Consider the following 18,341-nt stretch of genomic DNA (forward strand, 5'->3'; position numbering starts at 1 on the left):
TATTTATAGCTGTGTCTATGTCTGAATTGCTGAATCTTTCCAAACCTCTCCAAATCAAATCAGAGGGTTCCAGTTCAATTCAGAGAGATTAAAGGGTCTCCTGATTCGATTCGGATTCAGAGTTTCAGCGACCAAATCAGGCTGAATCTCCACCGAATCAGATCAGGGATCGAAGCTTCACACAGCCCTACTATCAGGATAAAAATAGTCAAACTGGTGGCAATATTTTTGACAAAACATTAAAGACAATATTGTGCTCAGCCTCCATAAAGATGCAGAAGCCTGGAGAGATATAATGTACACCAGACACAGTAGTAATCCTTGGGTGAATGAAGGATGCAAGCTACTATGAATGTTTGGGGGGGGGAGGGGGTTCTGCAGGCTCCATAGCCCCATTCTTATCTGAAAAGGTCACTGCACCTTTAAATAAATGGCCTAGTGGTCACAATCCCTGTGTAGATCCTGAAAATACAACGTACGATGCAAAATACTCCCTCCAACACCGTTGGTCTCCAATATAGGGCTTAACATGAAAGGCATAATAGATCCCTAGATCCCTTGGTAAATTCAATCAATTCTCAGTATTACTTTTGAAGAAATTATCCCTCTGTTTAGCAGTTTGGGTTTGAATGAGACCAGCTCCTCATCTCTGTGTAACTGTCATAAGCATTGTGCTGAATCAGATAGCCAAAGATATTTTACTAAGGCAAATAATCATTTATTTATCAAATTTTCAAGAATATTTTTTTCTCACTACCCCTAAAGTATTTTCACACTGGAAGTCTAGTTCTCAATTTCAACAGGAAGTCCTCATATTAACCATTTAGCCAAATGATCAAGGCTTTTAAAAAACAAAACAAAACAAAAACATACATTAAATAAATAGCTTCTGTAGAAATAACTGAAATGAATACATTGTAGTCCTGGTTCTTATGATAACTGACCAACTCTTTTAGCTATTCTTGCCTTATACATGTGTTGTCACTAAGCTACTGTAATAACAGTCAATCTTGAGAATATTATTAAATTCATACAACAAATACAAATTGAAAAAGTAATTATTTTACTGATACAGATGATATACCCAGTTTGGGAGGTGATGTTGTCATAGGATACAAGACAAGCTCAACTGAAGTTAAATTAACAAGGAAGAATTCCTGAACCTCTGGAATATCATCCTGAAAAACACAAACAGAATAAACATCCCTTTTTGGGTCTTTTAAAGAAACAATTTGCAACTCACCCAAAAATCAACACTAAGTCCAATATTGCAATCATGTTAAATCTTCTTTCTACCTTCCTGAAATAGTACTGGGTCTGAGAGTAATCTTCATGTAAGACAATTCAAATAAAGCATTACATTTCATAGAGAAGTCACTACAGTGACACCAAACTATTCCTGAATATAAATTCCATTGTGAATTTAAAGGCATTAAAAATAACCCACTAAAAATAAAACAAAAAACAAAAAAATAAGAACAAAAGGAGAAATCAGTTAATAACAGTTTGTAGTTAATGAAGAACAGTATTCTTAATTCTAGATACTGAGTAAAACTTAATGAGACAGTTCAATTTGATTTCTGTATATCTATTTGTATCTGCTATCTGTGATTAACTGCACCCCTTTGATTTCCATTTTTACCTTTAAGGCAAAAAGCTCTTTTCATTATTTCTGAAATACAATGAAATATATTATACAGCATTAAATTATAGGCAGGATGTAGAAACTGGGACCAGATTATGCTTTCATTCAACTGTATATTGATGAAAGGGATTAAAATTTACCTCTAGAATAGTAATATTTATGGCAGCTGATGTTTCACCTTCCCCTAAAAGCAATGATCCAGAGACAGGTATATAATCAACTCCAGGTTCAGCCAAGGTCCCTTCTGTCTGATTCCTTAATTTAAGGAATCCTGGAACTGTTGTATATGTGATATTGATAACACCTGGTAAATTTGAAACAAAAGCAAACCGTGTTTTTATTCTAGCTCCTGCATGACTACAAACCAAGTAGCAAGACAGGAAAAGCATGAGAAAAAGTAAGAGGTATCCTTGATTTACAGCCAGGTAACTGCAGAATAGATTAGATCAAAAGCTTTCAGTGAGTCTGTGGGTCAGCACTAGGTCCGTGGCTCTGAAACAATCAACCAGGCAGGTCTGCAGTAGAGTCATGTTATCTTTAAAGTTCAGAGTCCCCAGCCATATTTCTTTCTTCCAAATGGGACTACTGGGCTTGCGAAACAGACTATCCCAGTATTAGAGGCAAAAGGATTGCTGGCTCCTTGGTTCCAGGACAGCCAGCCATGCCATAGCTTCTAGAATTTGCAATTAACAATGAAAGCAACTGCTTGTGTATCTGAAGCTCTAGCACTTGATCAGGTTGACTGAACATACCTGTCCTAGGTCCCAGTCTACTGTCATTTCTAGAAATCATCTTTGTTCCTTGCCAAATGGTGCTGATTTCCCCCTCTCCCAAAGAAAAGGGAGCCTTTCTCTAAACATCCTCCTTTTAAACCAATAAACTAGATGTAAAAGCAAATTGAGTATGGTTTGTGGTTATTTTTTGCTCATATTTCTCCTACAGTATGTCAGTAATTTTTTATATATCAAGTGATTAACTATCTCAGTCAAACATGAAACTACCAATTTCCTGAAATTTAAAGATGGTGCATGGAGTGGATATTTGCATAGTTGCCATATATCATCATTATATGCCCTAATTTATAACTATACAGTTTAGTAAAGTAACAACATTCCTAAAGAAAGGATCATTTGAGAACTACCCATAATCATTAACAATATTCTACCTTTTCAAAAGAAAGCATCAAAGGAATGGAAAAGTACATGAAGTTAAATGGAAATTGGACTGTGGTTAGTTCCTTGATTTCTTGTGCAGAAGGAGAGGGGACTATGACAGAGGTTTCTTCTCTGTGACAAAGTAGACACAACGCTTTTTTATACCAGGTGCTTGCTTTGTCCTAGCATAATGACTAGGCACATGGTACAGTATGATTACTGCTCCTAGCTGGGTAAGAAATGTACATTTATTAATTTTGTTACTCCTTTGCTATTCACCCCTCCAATCCAGCCCATCTGTATGCCCTATTCATCTAACACAAAATGCCCAGCAACAGAGAGATAGCTGGGTGGCAGTGGTACACAGGAATGGCAATTGCAGCCAGGCTGCTGGTGACAGCAATGGTAGCTGGCTTAGCAGTGCAGTGTTGCCCTTTCTGTGCCCCCACTCCAGTCAGCACCTAGGGCTAGTTCCTACCCACCACCCCGACTTATGCTACTGACAAAGTTAGTATATTACATCTTGGAGGCCCAAACTGAAATATACTTGCCAAGCTAGAATAAAAATAAAGAATATTTAGTTACTGTCCTCTCTGGGTTTTTGACAGGAATAACTACACTATTCAAATAAGATTTCAAAAGTCAGAAAGGTATAAACAGAGATGAACATCTGACTGATATGACTCCTCCTGACTTTTACCTGGCCAATAAATACACATTCATAAAATATAAGCCCTCCATATTGCAAAGAATTACACAAACCTAAAGATCCATATTCTCTGTTGATAAAAAGCTGGATGGTTTTATTTCCCTCTTGGACTAAAACTATCCTGGATGAAGAAGCAAAATTCAAAACTCCATGTGGTTCATCACTAGCCTCAACTGTCAGAATAGCTTCATACCCTTGGCTATCCAAAACAGCAGCACCCGTTGAAGGAATTCCTGTAAAATAGTCAATGCATTTGATCAGAAAGAATTTCAAACAACTGAAATTTATTTTAATAATAGTAACAGTTTGCATTATTATATGCCAGGCAGTCAATCACATAGTTAATGAAATTAATCAAGCAGGATGTTATCACATTGTTCGATTTTCTATGGCTGGTATGGAACCACATCTGCTGCCAACCCCACACCGAGGTAGGACCTATGGCCACCAAAAAGGGTGGTTCCACATATGTTCTATAGTGAACACGAAACAAATTACAATACAGCATCACAATTAAACTACATTTATAAAAGCATAACAATGCACAAGAGTGTAATATGAAATGATGCGAGAAAACAGAATATCATCCAAAATTCATCCAGAAGACAGGTTAAGTAAAAGACAAGATTTTGTCTGTAAACTTATCCATGGCTTTAGTAATAAATACAGATTTAAATGCCGACTGTCTCAGAAGGAAGGTGAAAGGTGGGACTAGAACATTCTGCCTTGCTTGAATTAAAGGAACAATTGAAAATGGGAAAATCTGCTTGTGGCATAAAAGTAATTGTTTTAAGTGCTATAATTAGCAGCCTACTTCATAACAACTGTATCCAAAAGGCATTAGTAAATATAAACATATTAGGCCCTATGCTGGCTCTGCTTAAAGAAGTATATATAAACTTCCACTGAATTAGATAGGCAAAATACATACACACAAATAAGGAACCAATTAAATCTTAATCAATGGGGGGAAAACATTCACACCTTAAAATGTGTTTGCAGTGCTTTACATTTTTGCTAGTAGAACCTAAAGCATTAATATAAATACCACTCCTTTCACTATGTGGGTATCCTGATACATTACCTTGGGTTCTGATGTCATATAGGATGAGTTTATATTCTTCCTTTTCTTCAGGAATATGATCATCCAGCAGATGAACAAAGAATGATGCAGTCAGCGATTCCTGTTTATTTTAAGTGGTAAAACTGATTAGTTGTTGCTGTACAAGATACAAGTCACTATACTTTGAATGTGAATAGTGATTCCTCACAAGATGTTTTAATTTAAGAGATCAGGAAATTAGAACTTCTAAATTGGAATTCAAAGAGGAAGAGAACAAAACATTTATGTCAGGAAACATCTTGGGGGGAAAGGTGTTCAACCTCTCTCACCTCAGCATTAATTTCAGTTTTCATATGGCTTTCCCATCGGTGTTAAATGTGCTTAAGCTGCATGATCTTACCTCAGGAAAGAAGAGTATTCCAGAATAGTTTTCAAAATTTTGTTCTACACGATCACCAACAATTTTCCAGTTAACAGTAACATTTCCCAGTCCAGGGGCAGTTCTTAGAACATGGAACTGCAAGTGTTCTCCTAGAAACAGAGCACAATATTTGCCATAGAGAAACCAGAACTGCCTTTGCTTTGTAATATAACTAGACATTAGAAGCATGCATGCCATAATTTTAGCAACTTTTTCAAAACAAACTCAAGGATCCACTAACAGTAAGCCTTGATGTATATAATACATTTGTTTTAGTATTAAAGGAGAGAGAGAAAAACCCAACATCTTAAACTCTTCAGTTCTCTTTTTTCTGTTTAGTTTTGGAAGGAATTATCAAATGCATGCTGAGACTTGGCATAAAGGAACAACTTGAAGGCAAAAATAAATACCCTCCAGAACATGCACAAACATCGGAACAATGGCAATATGTAGTCTACCCATATTAGTAAATGCTGTATGTACCAGCTATGATACATGTGGATTCCTATTGCAGTTCAACATAAAAAATGTACATATTGCTAATATTTCACTGCAATGTAATTTTGCACAATGCATGCAGAAAAATGCTTGCAATTACCTGTAAATCCCAGTTACGCGAGTTTAATTTATACAATCACAGTTACAGATTTTAAACAGAATAAAAGAAAATATTCAAAAAAAAGTTAATATTGACCTATAATTTTTCAAGAGTTCTTTGTTAATTGACTTTGGTCAATGTTAGTTTACAAAAAGCATTACTAGTTATACTATTTACATTTCTATTATTTAGCCCAAAAGGTAAAAACTGGGGAAAAAAAAGTAGCATAACCATCTTTGGAAAATTTGTGAAAAACAAAAATACACTTGTTTTAATACTTAAATATATATTACTGTAATTCCTTTAAAAAGAGTTTTAAATTTGCATTTAAAAGAGTTTTAAATGCAAATGGTTTGTGGATTTACATATTGCATCAAATAAAGATTATATATTATTATTTATAATTGGAGTATGTGTTTAGATAGGTAGTATATACACAGTATAAGACATATGTTTGTTCAAAAAATGTAAGTATATTACATACGTCTTTCAACAGCATTTTTCAGGTGCACATTGTTTAAGTTTGCCAGTACATACAGTATTGCATTGGCTTCTGAAAGTCAAGAAAACATACAGAAATCTGCAGTATCAAGATATTTGGGCCTGTCCATATACAAAAGATTGTTTTGAAGTTATATACACTGACATTCTTCTCTTTTGGAAAAAAGGAAAAATGAATGAAGTTAAGGGTTTTTTTTCTTCATCACAATCTACTCTAGAGATGCAAAAATACACCTGTGACAAGCTTAGTTTGATGTTCCTAACTCCTAGAAAAATGCCTTTTCTGTCCATTTGTACTAGAGAGATTCAAAGGAATCGTGTTGATTTTGTTTTTCATTGTTGTTAAACTTGGACATAATCCTATTCATGTGGCCCCATAGCAGAGACCACAACAGAGGTCAAAGGAGCAGAGAACTAATCTATTTGATGCAGGCAGGGATGTCTACTTTCTCTTGTACCTATAGGTACTTATACATGTGCTCTGATGTGTTCTAATTAGATTAATCAAGTCTGCTGGACCATTCCACTTAAAAAGTTCCACTGTGCCTCCTCATTATGTGCATTCAGCGTCCCATATTTCAAAATGGTGGTGGCAGCACTTAAACTAAAACTTATCAAACAAGCTTTACTTAAACCATACCTGCAGCCATTTTGAAATGTGGGGTGCTGACTACAGGTAATGCTATAGCGTTTTATTTACAGCAGCTGTCTGGGAGCCACTCTAATTAAAACGCCCCCTCCCCCATTCCAGAGCTTGTGTATAGGCACCAGTACACGCCTCAGTAACTACCACCTACAAGGGAATGGAGATTCTCTTCTTAAACCTGAAAGGAGCTTACCTCCTCTAAACAATAGATTAATTTAGTGCAAAATCAGTTCATGTGGGCTGTTAGGACTTACGTGTTGCTGCTACATAAAAAGAGTACATATTTGTTCTGTTGAGTCCATAACTAACATTACAGCAGTGTGATTTCATTGACTGCTAATATAACTACTCTTAGTTTGTAGAGGTGCAAGATCTGTAACAGACCTAGTGGGACCAGATCCAACATTTTACCTTGCTGCAGCAATGAAACAATGGGAAGAAGATAGTCTAAGTTGGCTGTGAACCACCCTTGGCTCTTTCATTAGTGTGAGATCAGGTAAGGCCAGTTCAACCCCTAGTATGATTTTAGAGTATTCCCAGTACAGAATATTTGTAAGTAGTATTGATCAGCTAAAATGACAGGAAGATCATCATAAATATACTCTAGATAGCTCCTTTTCTGTTGAAGAACCATTGTTATCCAAGGTTTGTCCATCACTGTAATGAGATGGAAATGAATTATTAACTTTATGAGACCAGAATATAAATTTTGAAAGAAAGTGTATAAATATTTTAATTAATTTATATATAAAGCTATACAGATGTAAAATAAAGTCCATTTCCAAATAACTTAGACCAGTATATGTGTTTATGCATCAGCATTTCATAACTCAGTTAACTCCTGGAATTTGCTGATTATTAAAATCTGCGCTAAGCTGGTCCACATCATTGCTGAGAGAAGAGAAAGTTCAAATTTATTAAACATGACATCAAGATGACGGTTTCTGTGGCTCTGGGTTTCCAAGTATATATGCTAGGGTCTACAATTTCTAGTGGGGAACATCATATATTGTTTAACACTGCACTGAAATCCATTCTATCCTATTTGAGAATTTTGCATGTCCATTTTCAAAAACAAATTCACGCTTAGCACATTACAACGTACTTTAGTGCCACAACTGCAAAATGCACAAATAAGACACAGCATATTTCAATACAATATTATGCAATACAGTGACTTATCATTGTTCACAGCAAATTCATCATGTATAAAGCAGTTATGACAAACTCATGAGCAGCCTATATTAAAACACTGACCAAAACATTAAATCTAACTGACTATTAATCACCGATTCCAAAGGTTCATTAATGACTAATATTTCTCAGACACCAATACTAAGACCTTTTACTTGCCATATCCAGAATGAACATAGGGAAGAGTGAATATGTATACAATTCTGCCTTCAGCAGGTCTGAGGAAATATCAAAACTATTTCTGCTGACTGGAAAATGTTTTATTAGGTTAGTTTCACCTAATTTTATTTTATTTTTTAAATTTGTTACCTAAGCCTGGAGATCTACATGGTGATTTGACACAGAACACTGAATACATGCCTATAAAGCTATGATGCACGATATACTCATTTTGAAACTAACTTATTATTTAGCTGGTGAATAATGAAGTTACATAGTAGAATAGTAAATATTGAATGACTAGCATTGGTAGTTATGTCTGATATAAGTATTTTTTTTCAGGCCAAGAAATTCTGGATATCAAAGACAAAAATGAAGCAGTCTATGAAGTCATATAGTTCATTCTTGTTACCTAAAAGATTCTGCATGGTTATTTTTTCTTGCTGGGAGCCAATGCATTCTTATTCTTTACAAGGTGGAAAAGCAATAACCAACACAGTTTCCAAAATATAAACAACAATATTTCAATGTCAACATAGTATTTGCTACTGTTCTGTGAATTAAATTTAACCAATGGAAAAGTCTCATGAGGGTCATCATAATCTCTGGTGCTGAGACAGTTTGTGTTAATTCCTTGTGCTCATTGATGGCTCTGCTTAGCTTGTCAAGATTACAGCTGGTGACTGGCTCCTCAGAACCATTAATGCAGAGGAAAAGTGGATTTAAAAAAGAGGCACACCAGCACAGAATTAACATAAACCACCTAGATGAAAACTTTCAAAGAGTAATGATGTCCTTTCATGCCTATCAATGAACACATTTGGTTTACGAAAATCAAATGAGAATTTGTGTCCCTCTTAGCAAAATATATTCAGTATATATTTTCCCTGGGGAAAGAGATGTGTGTTCTAGTTAACTTGCCTTGACCAAGACATCAACAAACTTTAGAGAACATTGATACTGTAATTCATTTAGATTGCAGCAAAAGCCAAACCAAGACAATCATCATATCTGAAAGTGCAGCAAACCTTAAATTTAACATGCAATTTTTTCCTTTAAAACATTAATAAACATTTGTCCTTTTTAAAACCACTATATTCCTTCTTAAGTGTCCATGGGATTTAAAGATGAGACAGGACTACTATACTCCAAACCACCTACAATCAAAACACAAGTGGTCATTCCTCCAAGGGTCATGAAGGAAGGAGGGAAGAGGTGTGTTCATCATGACAAGCTCCCATTTTTGTCATTGTTGTTGCTGTTGTATCTTTCAGAATATTTCAAGTTGGTGAAAATCATTAACAGATGATTAAGCAGATAAGGCTATTGCTATGAATGTATAACAACACATATGATTCAACAAAGACTGTAGTTTTATCAAAGCCCAGAATTTGGCACTAAATGAATATAATGGGAAAATTTAGAAAGGGGCTAGAAACAGAATGCCAAAAATCACACAAGGTGTGACTTCAGGAAGAAAAAATGGAAACACTGCTGAAGCTATACAAAATGGTTTTGAACCCAATCTTTTGTCCCTTCAGGGGGTTCTCTGTGGGCATGGACAGAAAATTATATCACTTTATGGGGCAAGGGACACTTACTACTCATAAGCATACATGAGCTGCTCCATTTGAACTGTTTCAATCTGACTGCTCCTGTCCATCAGTAAGTGAAACTTCATCAGTTAAACCTATAAATTATCCTGGTTTAATTTCCATTTGCTGAGGGATAGAATCAGACAGGCAAAATAACTGCAGGTATTCAGCTAAAGAACAGAGTCTCATGTACCCTCACACTTCTAACACAGTATAATTGTTCGTTTTGTCCCCGCCCTGAGAATTATATTTGAAGGACCTTAATCCTCAGTGGACTATAGCAGATGTTCACTGTGTTTTCAAGACTACTTTCATTAGCAGAATGAAAAGAATAAACTTTATAAAGTCTTCATGAAAAAAGAACATGAATGTGGAAGTTGATGGCAAACAAAGTAAGTGTCGTCAATATAAAGAAGAACCCACCTTCACGGCCAATAACAGATCTTGAGGCTGTCTGAAAGCTAATAACTCCAGCTACATTGTCATTGGCCAGAATAATCAGAGTGACACTGTCAGAACTGGGCAGAATACGGCTGCCTCCTTCAGTATAGGTCAGGCTGATTATAATACTTTCATTATCTTCTGGCTCTGGGTCATCTAAAATAGTCAACGTGACCATTTTTTTAGTTTCACCTATCAAGAAGAAATAGGAAAATACCTATATAAGTCATCGTAAGTCATATGCACTTTTAGAAATGGAAGAAAAATATAAGTAATTTGTCAAATTTATATTTTAGTATCCTTTTTTACAGTTGAGTGTATGTTACTGAATATAATTATGCAATTATATATCATTCCAACACAACTACTAAACTTACTGTGTAATAAACAGCCTTAAAAGTCTAAATAATTCATTTTCAAATACCAGAATTCTTTGTTCATTCATATTTAAAGCACCCTTCTAACTACATTTAGAAGAAGGATAAAATTTTAGCATAAAAGAAAACAATAATGCATGTGATTTTTTTCTAACGAACGTGCATGAACAGACTGGCATGCTCATATCCCCATAATTCTATATATATTATATTTACCAAGTCTAAGAATTTGTATAGTCTCTCACAATTCTATAACCCTTTCATGTGCATTTCCTACCTACCTTGCTGACTTATCCATTGAAATTAATATAAGTATTAAACAATATCAAATATCTGGTTACCAGAAGTGACCACTAAAATCTCCAGTTTAGTCTTACTGTTCATAGCACATGAAATACCTAAATACATCTTACAGTTATGTACTTGCATGTTTACAAAACACACAGGTGTTTCCTACTGTATCATTACCTGGCACTTAAATATAATTCATTAACATAGCTGACTTAATAAAAGTATACAACACCCACTCACCAATGGCTTTTCAAAATGTAGGGTGCATCTGTACCATGGAGTATTGTACTTTGCAATGTGACAGCAACTCAGTTGTGTTATTCAATGTTGTAAGTGTACTTGGTGTATTTAAAAATTAATAAATAAATAAAAGAGATGCTGTCATTTCAAAAACCTTGCTAGTTGGGAGAAAGGGGAGGCAACCATCCCAAAGATTTGGTGTTTTATTTTTATTGCTGCACAAGAGGCTCAGAAAGAGTATTCTGGATCTCCTCTTATTTATACCTAAGGACTGCAACGACATCATTCCTGATATACATCAATGTAAAGGAGCCAGGAACGGGGGGGGGGGGGGGGGGGAGTTATATAACATGCAGTACAAAATGCCCAAAAGGAGCTACTTATTAATGGACTTTAATATTACATTTACATTTGTAGAGGATAGCAGATCTTGAGGACCAGACAGAAGAACTACAAGAAAACACTACAGGTCTGTTTACACTATCAAAAGACAGGAGAGGAGCCTGGTGGTGGAGCACAGCGTACCTACGCCATTACATTCCAAAATGTATATGATGTAGTTGCCATGGCAGAGTGCTAGGCATGTGCCAATAAGTATGGCAGAATGAATTTTTCAAATCATGCCCCATTTTAGGATGTTGTGCATGTGGAGGGGTGTGCCAGGTCTCTGTCTGCTCTATCAAACTGTCAGTTGATACTGAAGCCACTGAAGTGTGTCATTCTTTGACAGACCTGACATCCCCTTATGCTTGAGAATGCATGCCTAACACGCTGGCCAATGAATAAGTGAATAAGATAATGTCTTTTTGTTTAAAAGTCTAGGGGTTTAGTCTGTTTATCTAGTGCTCTCTGCCTGTCACTATTTTGGCAGAACAAAAATGAATGAAAACTTTGCCTCACCTTCAGCAAACACCAGAATTTCGCCATCACCTATAAAATCCATGTTTGGAGTAGCTGTTCCACCAGTTACTCGCCATTCCACTGTTACCTGCCCCATGCTGCCTTCTGTTCTGTGTATCATTAACTGCACATCAGTCTGAAGTCGTTCTTCCACTTCCAAATAGAGACCTTCTTCTGTTGCATTGGGACTTATACTGTAGATCATAAACACTCCAAAGGCATCTCCATTCATCATTATGACAACTGTGGAGGTATTTGGCTGTCCTATAGTTGGCTGGTTTTTTAAGATGGCTGAGATGTTCATCAGTTCAACTTTCAAAAGGGATATAATGAATTTCTCATCCAACTCTGGCAAGCTATCAGGAAGTATGGTAACTGTGAGATTTGCAAACTCTTCACCTTCTGACATTATGGCCCATTGCCTTGTAACTGATTCGTAGTCACTACCAGCAATGGCTTGCATGCTAAAAAGAAAAGACACACTGGTGACATTTTTCTTGTAGGTCCAGAATCCCAAGTTGTTGTTTACTGGATTTATCCATGATGTCAGCCAGAAGCACAAAGGAATTCCAGAGGCACTAGAAAATGTAAAGGCTGCACATGCTTGTTCTTTTAGGCACCGAGTGGCACAGGTATATAATGAATCACCTGCTGCTGACACATTCACTCTAGTCTTTGATGGCTGGTCAGGAATTCCTTGCACAGGATTTTCATAATAGGCAAGTACATCCTGGCCTTCTTCCATTGCAAGAGCTACAACATCAATCTCAGAAGTGCTGTAGAATATCTGAAGCCGACCAAATCTTCCCCCGCTAGAAGGTGTTGCAATAAATGAGAAAGTCATGGTAATTAGTCAAGACTTATTTTTCCTTATATGCTATAGGTCTCTTCGTTAGTTTCAAATAATCTATGCTCCAGAAAAAACACACTCTAAGCTGTGCTGGAGAAATATCTCTTTCCTAGGGTGTTCACAGGGGTACTGCTCTTCTTCCTCTATACCTCCCCTGCTTTCTATAAATCCAAAGTGATGACTGGAGAATGTACTTTCTTGTCTCTCTGTTCAAATTCATAAAAGAACTTTAAATGATTTTAGGAACAAACAAAAAAACAAAGCCTAACAGACATATGAATTTTACCCTGGGAGAAGATTAACCTGATAAACTGACAAGTTAAACTACCTAAGGAAGGAGGCAAACTAAATCATTTAAAAAGACAAAGGTCATGGAGATTAAAAAAAAAAAAAAGGGACTGGAACTAGTTACATAAAAACCCCAACTGTGCTATACAGACCTTCTTTGAACAGTTATGTTTGCAAGAGAACTTCTTTCCAATGGCTCCTGAAATCTGTACAAGGGGTGCTGAAAGAACACTGTGCCATAAGGATTATCATTGGCAGGTATTATAATATTTGCCACTCTATCTGATCCAATAGCACCACCATTGGAAGCCTGAGTTAATTCCATGTGGATAATCTAAAAAAAACAAAACAACCCAACACATTTAGACTTTCCTTAACCAAGTTTTTTGTGAAATGACAATTCAAGAGGATGGGTCAGGTTTGAACTCTCCCCTCCCACTGGCAATCAGGTTCGTTGCATAAGTAGTCCTACTGACTTTAATGAGTGCTCTACTAAAGGGAAGAAAGGGTTCACGGTCTGCCCTTTGGCTGAAAACACTTCAGAAATAACAAAGAGAATAAAAAAAACCTGATTAGTTTAATCATTAATTTTAAATAATGGGTTGGAATAGTCAGTTTCCAAACCAAATAAAAGTCTCTCTTCATCCTCTGCATTACTTTCATCCCTCATTATTAATAGTGAAAAAAATCTTTCTCAAGCCAGTGAATAGGAAGATTCAGTTGAACTCAAAATTACCACAGAATAAGAAATTATTTCAAAACTATTTTCAGTCAGAAGTAAAATATAAATAACCAAAGAAACAGGTCTACATTTAAATTCAAACGATCTTTTCTTTTCTTTTTCTTTTTTTTTTTTTGCTACACTGCATGATTGTTAACTACAATATGATGAAAAAAATATTTTAGCCAACCCTCCCCTACCTCACACCTTTCACATAAAATTAGAGGGTTAAAGGTGTCTCTGATACACTACTACTGGATCAGTTAGACATTTTGGATCTGATTCACTAATCAGCAGTGGACCCATTTATTGAAGTCATTATTTTGCTTGAGACTTCTGATTTTTTTTAAACATTTATGTTTTTTAAATAGATACATTCCATTCAATCCAGTTCAGTTCAGTTTATTAAGGATTCTGGCTGAAAGCCATGCTCCTGGAAACAACATGAAAAACACACAACCATAATATAAATAAATGTAGGCAAAAATAACAGAAATACAAATATAATAATAAAATAAAGCCAACCATTATAAAAACATTATTAGTATAAATATAGTAATAAATCAAATCATGAATCTATAGAGATATTGTACATAGATTCACAACTGACACAGTAAAATCAGAAATAGTCTTACAATTTATCAATCATATCAACAGTATAGGATGTTCAACTCTAATCGCTTCAGCCTTATAAACAAAAATTGCAAGACAGTTTACTAAATATGGATCTGTTTGCTAGAAGAGCCATTTTAGTTTCTGTTTGAAAAGTTTCTCTCTGTTTGAAATTTCTGCAAGAATGGTGATAAATAGGTTCTCCTTATGTTGTTATATAAAGAACATTCTAAAACATAATGAATAGGGTCTTCCAAAACTCCTAGACATGCAACATCTTTTAGCCCTTGGAATGGAAAGTCTATGTCCAGCCAAAACATCTGAAAGAATCTGTTCGGTCCTAAGTCTAGTCAAAAGAAGATCGCCATTTATTGTTGAGATCCAGCTGTAAATACTTTTCTCCCTCCCCAGAATCTAATTTCCAAAGAGTATATAAAGGGGCAATACAAGTAGCCCTAGCCACTGCAAAATCATTCTGCCTGACAACATCTCATAACCTCTAAAAAACCCAAACTTTTTCTATGGGGGAGAAAAATCTTCCATTGTCTTTGATATAGTATCCCACCCCAGAAAGTACAAAAGTACGGAAAAGAAAAGCTAACCAGGGAGACTGAAGAGAAGAGAAGAGGGATTATTGATGTCTTCTATATAGCACAATTTAAGCAGACGAGACGGTAGAAAAGCCAGGATTTTGAAACAAAATCTCACCATTCTAATAATAATAATATTATTCGTTATATTAGTTATAATATTAGTTAAAATAGAATCTAATCCTGTCTCTAATCTCAAAAAAGATGCAAGAGCTGAAGGAGGAAGACCCAGAAGAGCCCTAAGAAACTTGTTTCGAGTTATGTTTACATCATTACTGGCAGCATAACCCTATACTTCAGCACCATATGGAATCTAAGACACAACTTCAACTTTATATGATGATATAGGAACTTGGACTGATCGTCTTGCTGTGATCTCATAACGTTTCTTCATAGCCACAGCCAATTGGGCTGCTTTAGTTTTAACTGACTGAATCTGGTGTTAACAACTTTGAGTTTGATTCCCACCATGTTCCATGGGTTTTTCATCAAATGGCTTCCCCAATACATTATTTTGGATTTATCATAATTTATCTTTAAGTTGTTTTGTCCACAAAGATACTCAAAAGTTGCAATTGCTCTATGTAATCCAATAGGGGTTCTTGACAGTATAATGGTATCATCTGCATACATTAACATACGAATTAGAGTTGCTAATAATTTTGGGGAATAGAAATGAGCATCCTGCATATTGCCGATAATGTCATTCATGTAAAGATTAAATAACAAAGATACATCCTTGTCTAACCCCTTTTTGTACCTAAAATTTTTGTGCGAGTTTGCCCCTCAAGCCTCACCTAATTTTTGTGCATGTATCTTTATAATATTCTATTAGCAGGTGCAAATGAGAAGGGTCAATCCCATAGAAACATTCAAAGATCTGGTGACCTTTTCAAAGAATAATATCAATAACTAGGAAACAAAATTCTGGAAAAAGTGATAAATGATTTTCAGATTTATAAAAACTATTTGCAGGCTGATATGTTCCCAAGTTGTTTAAAGTTACCTCCCTTTTTCTGCTTCTTATCCACCACCACAATAAAACAGAGTCGCTTGGCATTTTGTCACATCTTGTAGCATTCAGCTATTCAACTCACCTCTTCAATTTCTGGAACATCATCATCCAAGATCTCCAACAACAGTGTCTGAACAGTTTCCCCAGGGGCAAAGCTAATGTTACCCGAGACAACCCGCAAGTCACCAACTGCAAGCTGTCCATTAATGGTAGCAACCCACTCTACAGTAACATTGCCAAGTGTCCCAGCATTGCGTATTATTGGCAGGCTTACTGTCACCGAATTGAATTCGGGCTCTTCCACTGTGAGTTCAGTGATCTGAAAAACTGAAGTATAAAAACAAAGAGATTTATTTTCTTTTTATCCGAATAGGGGAACACATAGTGTTTGTTCATTTAACTGAAACACCTTTCAAAACAAGCACTTTATACTGATTTAATCACTTTGTTGTTTGCAATTACTAGTTGTGAAATTGAGGTGCTAGTACTACTAACTAATTCACAGGGCAAGGAGATGGCATAAATACTGTTAGAGATCACCAGGAATCTTTTACTCCTGAGTATTATATATCTCTAAAGCCTGGAGAAGGAGATTATAAAAGCTGTTTCTTGTTATTCTTCCCCGAAAGACTACTAGAATCAGCTGTTGTCAGGTAAAACCAATTAAAGTTTTCCATATCTGACACTATTTCTTTTAAGAGAAGCTTTTCTGGACATTGAAGACTTTTGCTGTTTTTTCCCCTAGCTTTAGTAAATAAATTGAAAGCAAAATATTTTATTAATTTTATTCCCCTGACCCCATTGCTCCTTTATCCATACCTTCTTCCTTTTTCTACAGATAAAATGGAAACAGGAATAGAGAAGAAAATGTTTTTTTTAAAAAGAGAAAGGAAGACAAAAAGGATAAAGGGAAAAATCTAAAAGCCAAAAAAATACAAACTCAAATATGTTCTTAAACCACAAGCTTACCAATGCAAATTGCTAGAGGTGTACCGATATATCAGTTGCTTATAGGATCAGCACTGATAAATGATGTTATCAGCTTTTTTTGGCTGTTGTAGTCAATAATGTTTACTAATAATTAAGCCTTCTGCTCAGGGCCCTGGACACCCGGGTTCCCTCTCCCCTGCAGGGCCGGGATCCTTGGATACCTGGGTTCCCTCAGGAAGCGCAAGGTTTCCCCTTGTAGGCAGGCAGTATTTTAGCCTACAAGGGGTCCTGCTTGGGGCTGCCGGGAGCAAGATGCAGGGGGCACCCCATGTATGCATGCAGCCACATACATGCATGTGGCCAGGAATGCAATGTGGAGAGCAGCTTCCTGCAGGTAAGTCTATGGAGGGGAAGGGGCTTGGGGGGTGGGAGGGCAGATGGAGATACGCACAGTGCGGGAGGGAGTGGAGCAGGGGCAGGGCTGTGCATGGGGCTGGGGTGGGAGCAGGATGGAGCCATGGGTGGGTCATCCAGGGAAGGGGGGGGGGAAAGCAGCTCCCCACCACTGCGCACACCCCTAAGGGAGGCATGGGGATGAATGTGCCCCCCCAAAATTTGTGCATGGGGTGCATGCTCACTCTCCACTCTGCTGACTTTCCCTCAGGAGCCCCATGCAAGCTACACACCCCTGCCCACCCGGCAGCAGTAGGGGCGGCAAGCTGTGCCCCCTGCTGCCAGACAGGCAGGGGGCACAGCCAGCATGGGGCTTCCCAGACAAAGACAGCAGGGCGGACAGCCCCAAACCTGCAGCAGGCAGCCCACATTCGCCTTTGCCCCACTAGGCTGTGCTTCACTTCAGAGTGTCCCCGCACTTAAAAACAGTGGCAGCAGGAGGTTAACTAAAGCTCATTTGATGAGCTTTATTTCAAGCACCCCCACTGCCATTTTTAAGTGCTGGGACACTGATACATGTGACAAAGTAGGCTTCTGGAGTGCGCCCCCCCCAAAAAGGGGGGAAAAAACGGTATATTTCTGTCAGTACTTTAAAATACTTTGCATTTTAAAATAAATCATTTATCAGATTGGAATCACCTGATATGGTTGGTTAATAATTGGCTATAAGTATTAGCCAAGAAAATCTTTATTGGTGCACCCCTACAAATTGCCAAGACATTTTTAAAACGAACACAAAAGGTTACTTTTCAAAAGCATTGCAATAGAAGTTGCTTTGGAAATGTTTCATAGCTTTTGCCTTACATTACTCAAACTCTTTGATTTATGATTACAAGGAGAACAAACAAGATTAACCGATCAATGGAAAATAGTAGGAAGCCATTTTTACTCAAGTTTTTCAGTTTCACCAGAGGTTTAAATATGCTGTTGGATTATTCACTAATAATG

General features: G+C 36.6%; 1 protein-coding gene across 1 annotated transcript in view; it reads right to left on the reverse strand.

The window, feature by feature from the left end:
- ADGRV1 (adhesion G protein-coupled receptor V1) overlaps nt 1-18,341 on the reverse strand; it is a 487,191-nt gene that overhangs the window by 351,036 nt on the left and 117,814 nt on the right. The window contains exons 31-39 of the mRNA XM_019483282.1: nt 16,093-16,337; nt 13,225-13,406; nt 11,935-12,746; nt 10,109-10,318; nt 4,972-5,102; nt 4,593-4,692; nt 3,562-3,741; nt 1,786-1,949; nt 1,085-1,178 (exon numbers count right to left, since the gene is read on the reverse strand). Of these exons, the coding sequence (XP_019338827.1) occupies nt 1,085-1,178; nt 1,786-1,949; nt 3,562-3,741; nt 4,593-4,692; nt 4,972-5,102; nt 10,109-10,318; nt 11,935-12,746; nt 13,225-13,406; nt 16,093-16,337 (2,118 nt within the window). The remainder of the gene's footprint in view (nt 1-1,084; nt 1,179-1,785; nt 1,950-3,561; nt 3,742-4,592; nt 4,693-4,971; nt 5,103-10,108; nt 10,319-11,934; nt 12,747-13,224; nt 13,407-16,092; nt 16,338-18,341) is intronic.

This window comes from Alligator mississippiensis, chromosome 3 (genome assembly GCF_030867095.1).
Source record: "Alligator mississippiensis isolate rAllMis1 chromosome 3, rAllMis1, whole genome shotgun sequence".
Taxonomy (NCBI): domain Eukaryota; kingdom Metazoa; phylum Chordata; order Crocodylia; family Alligatoridae; genus Alligator; species Alligator mississippiensis.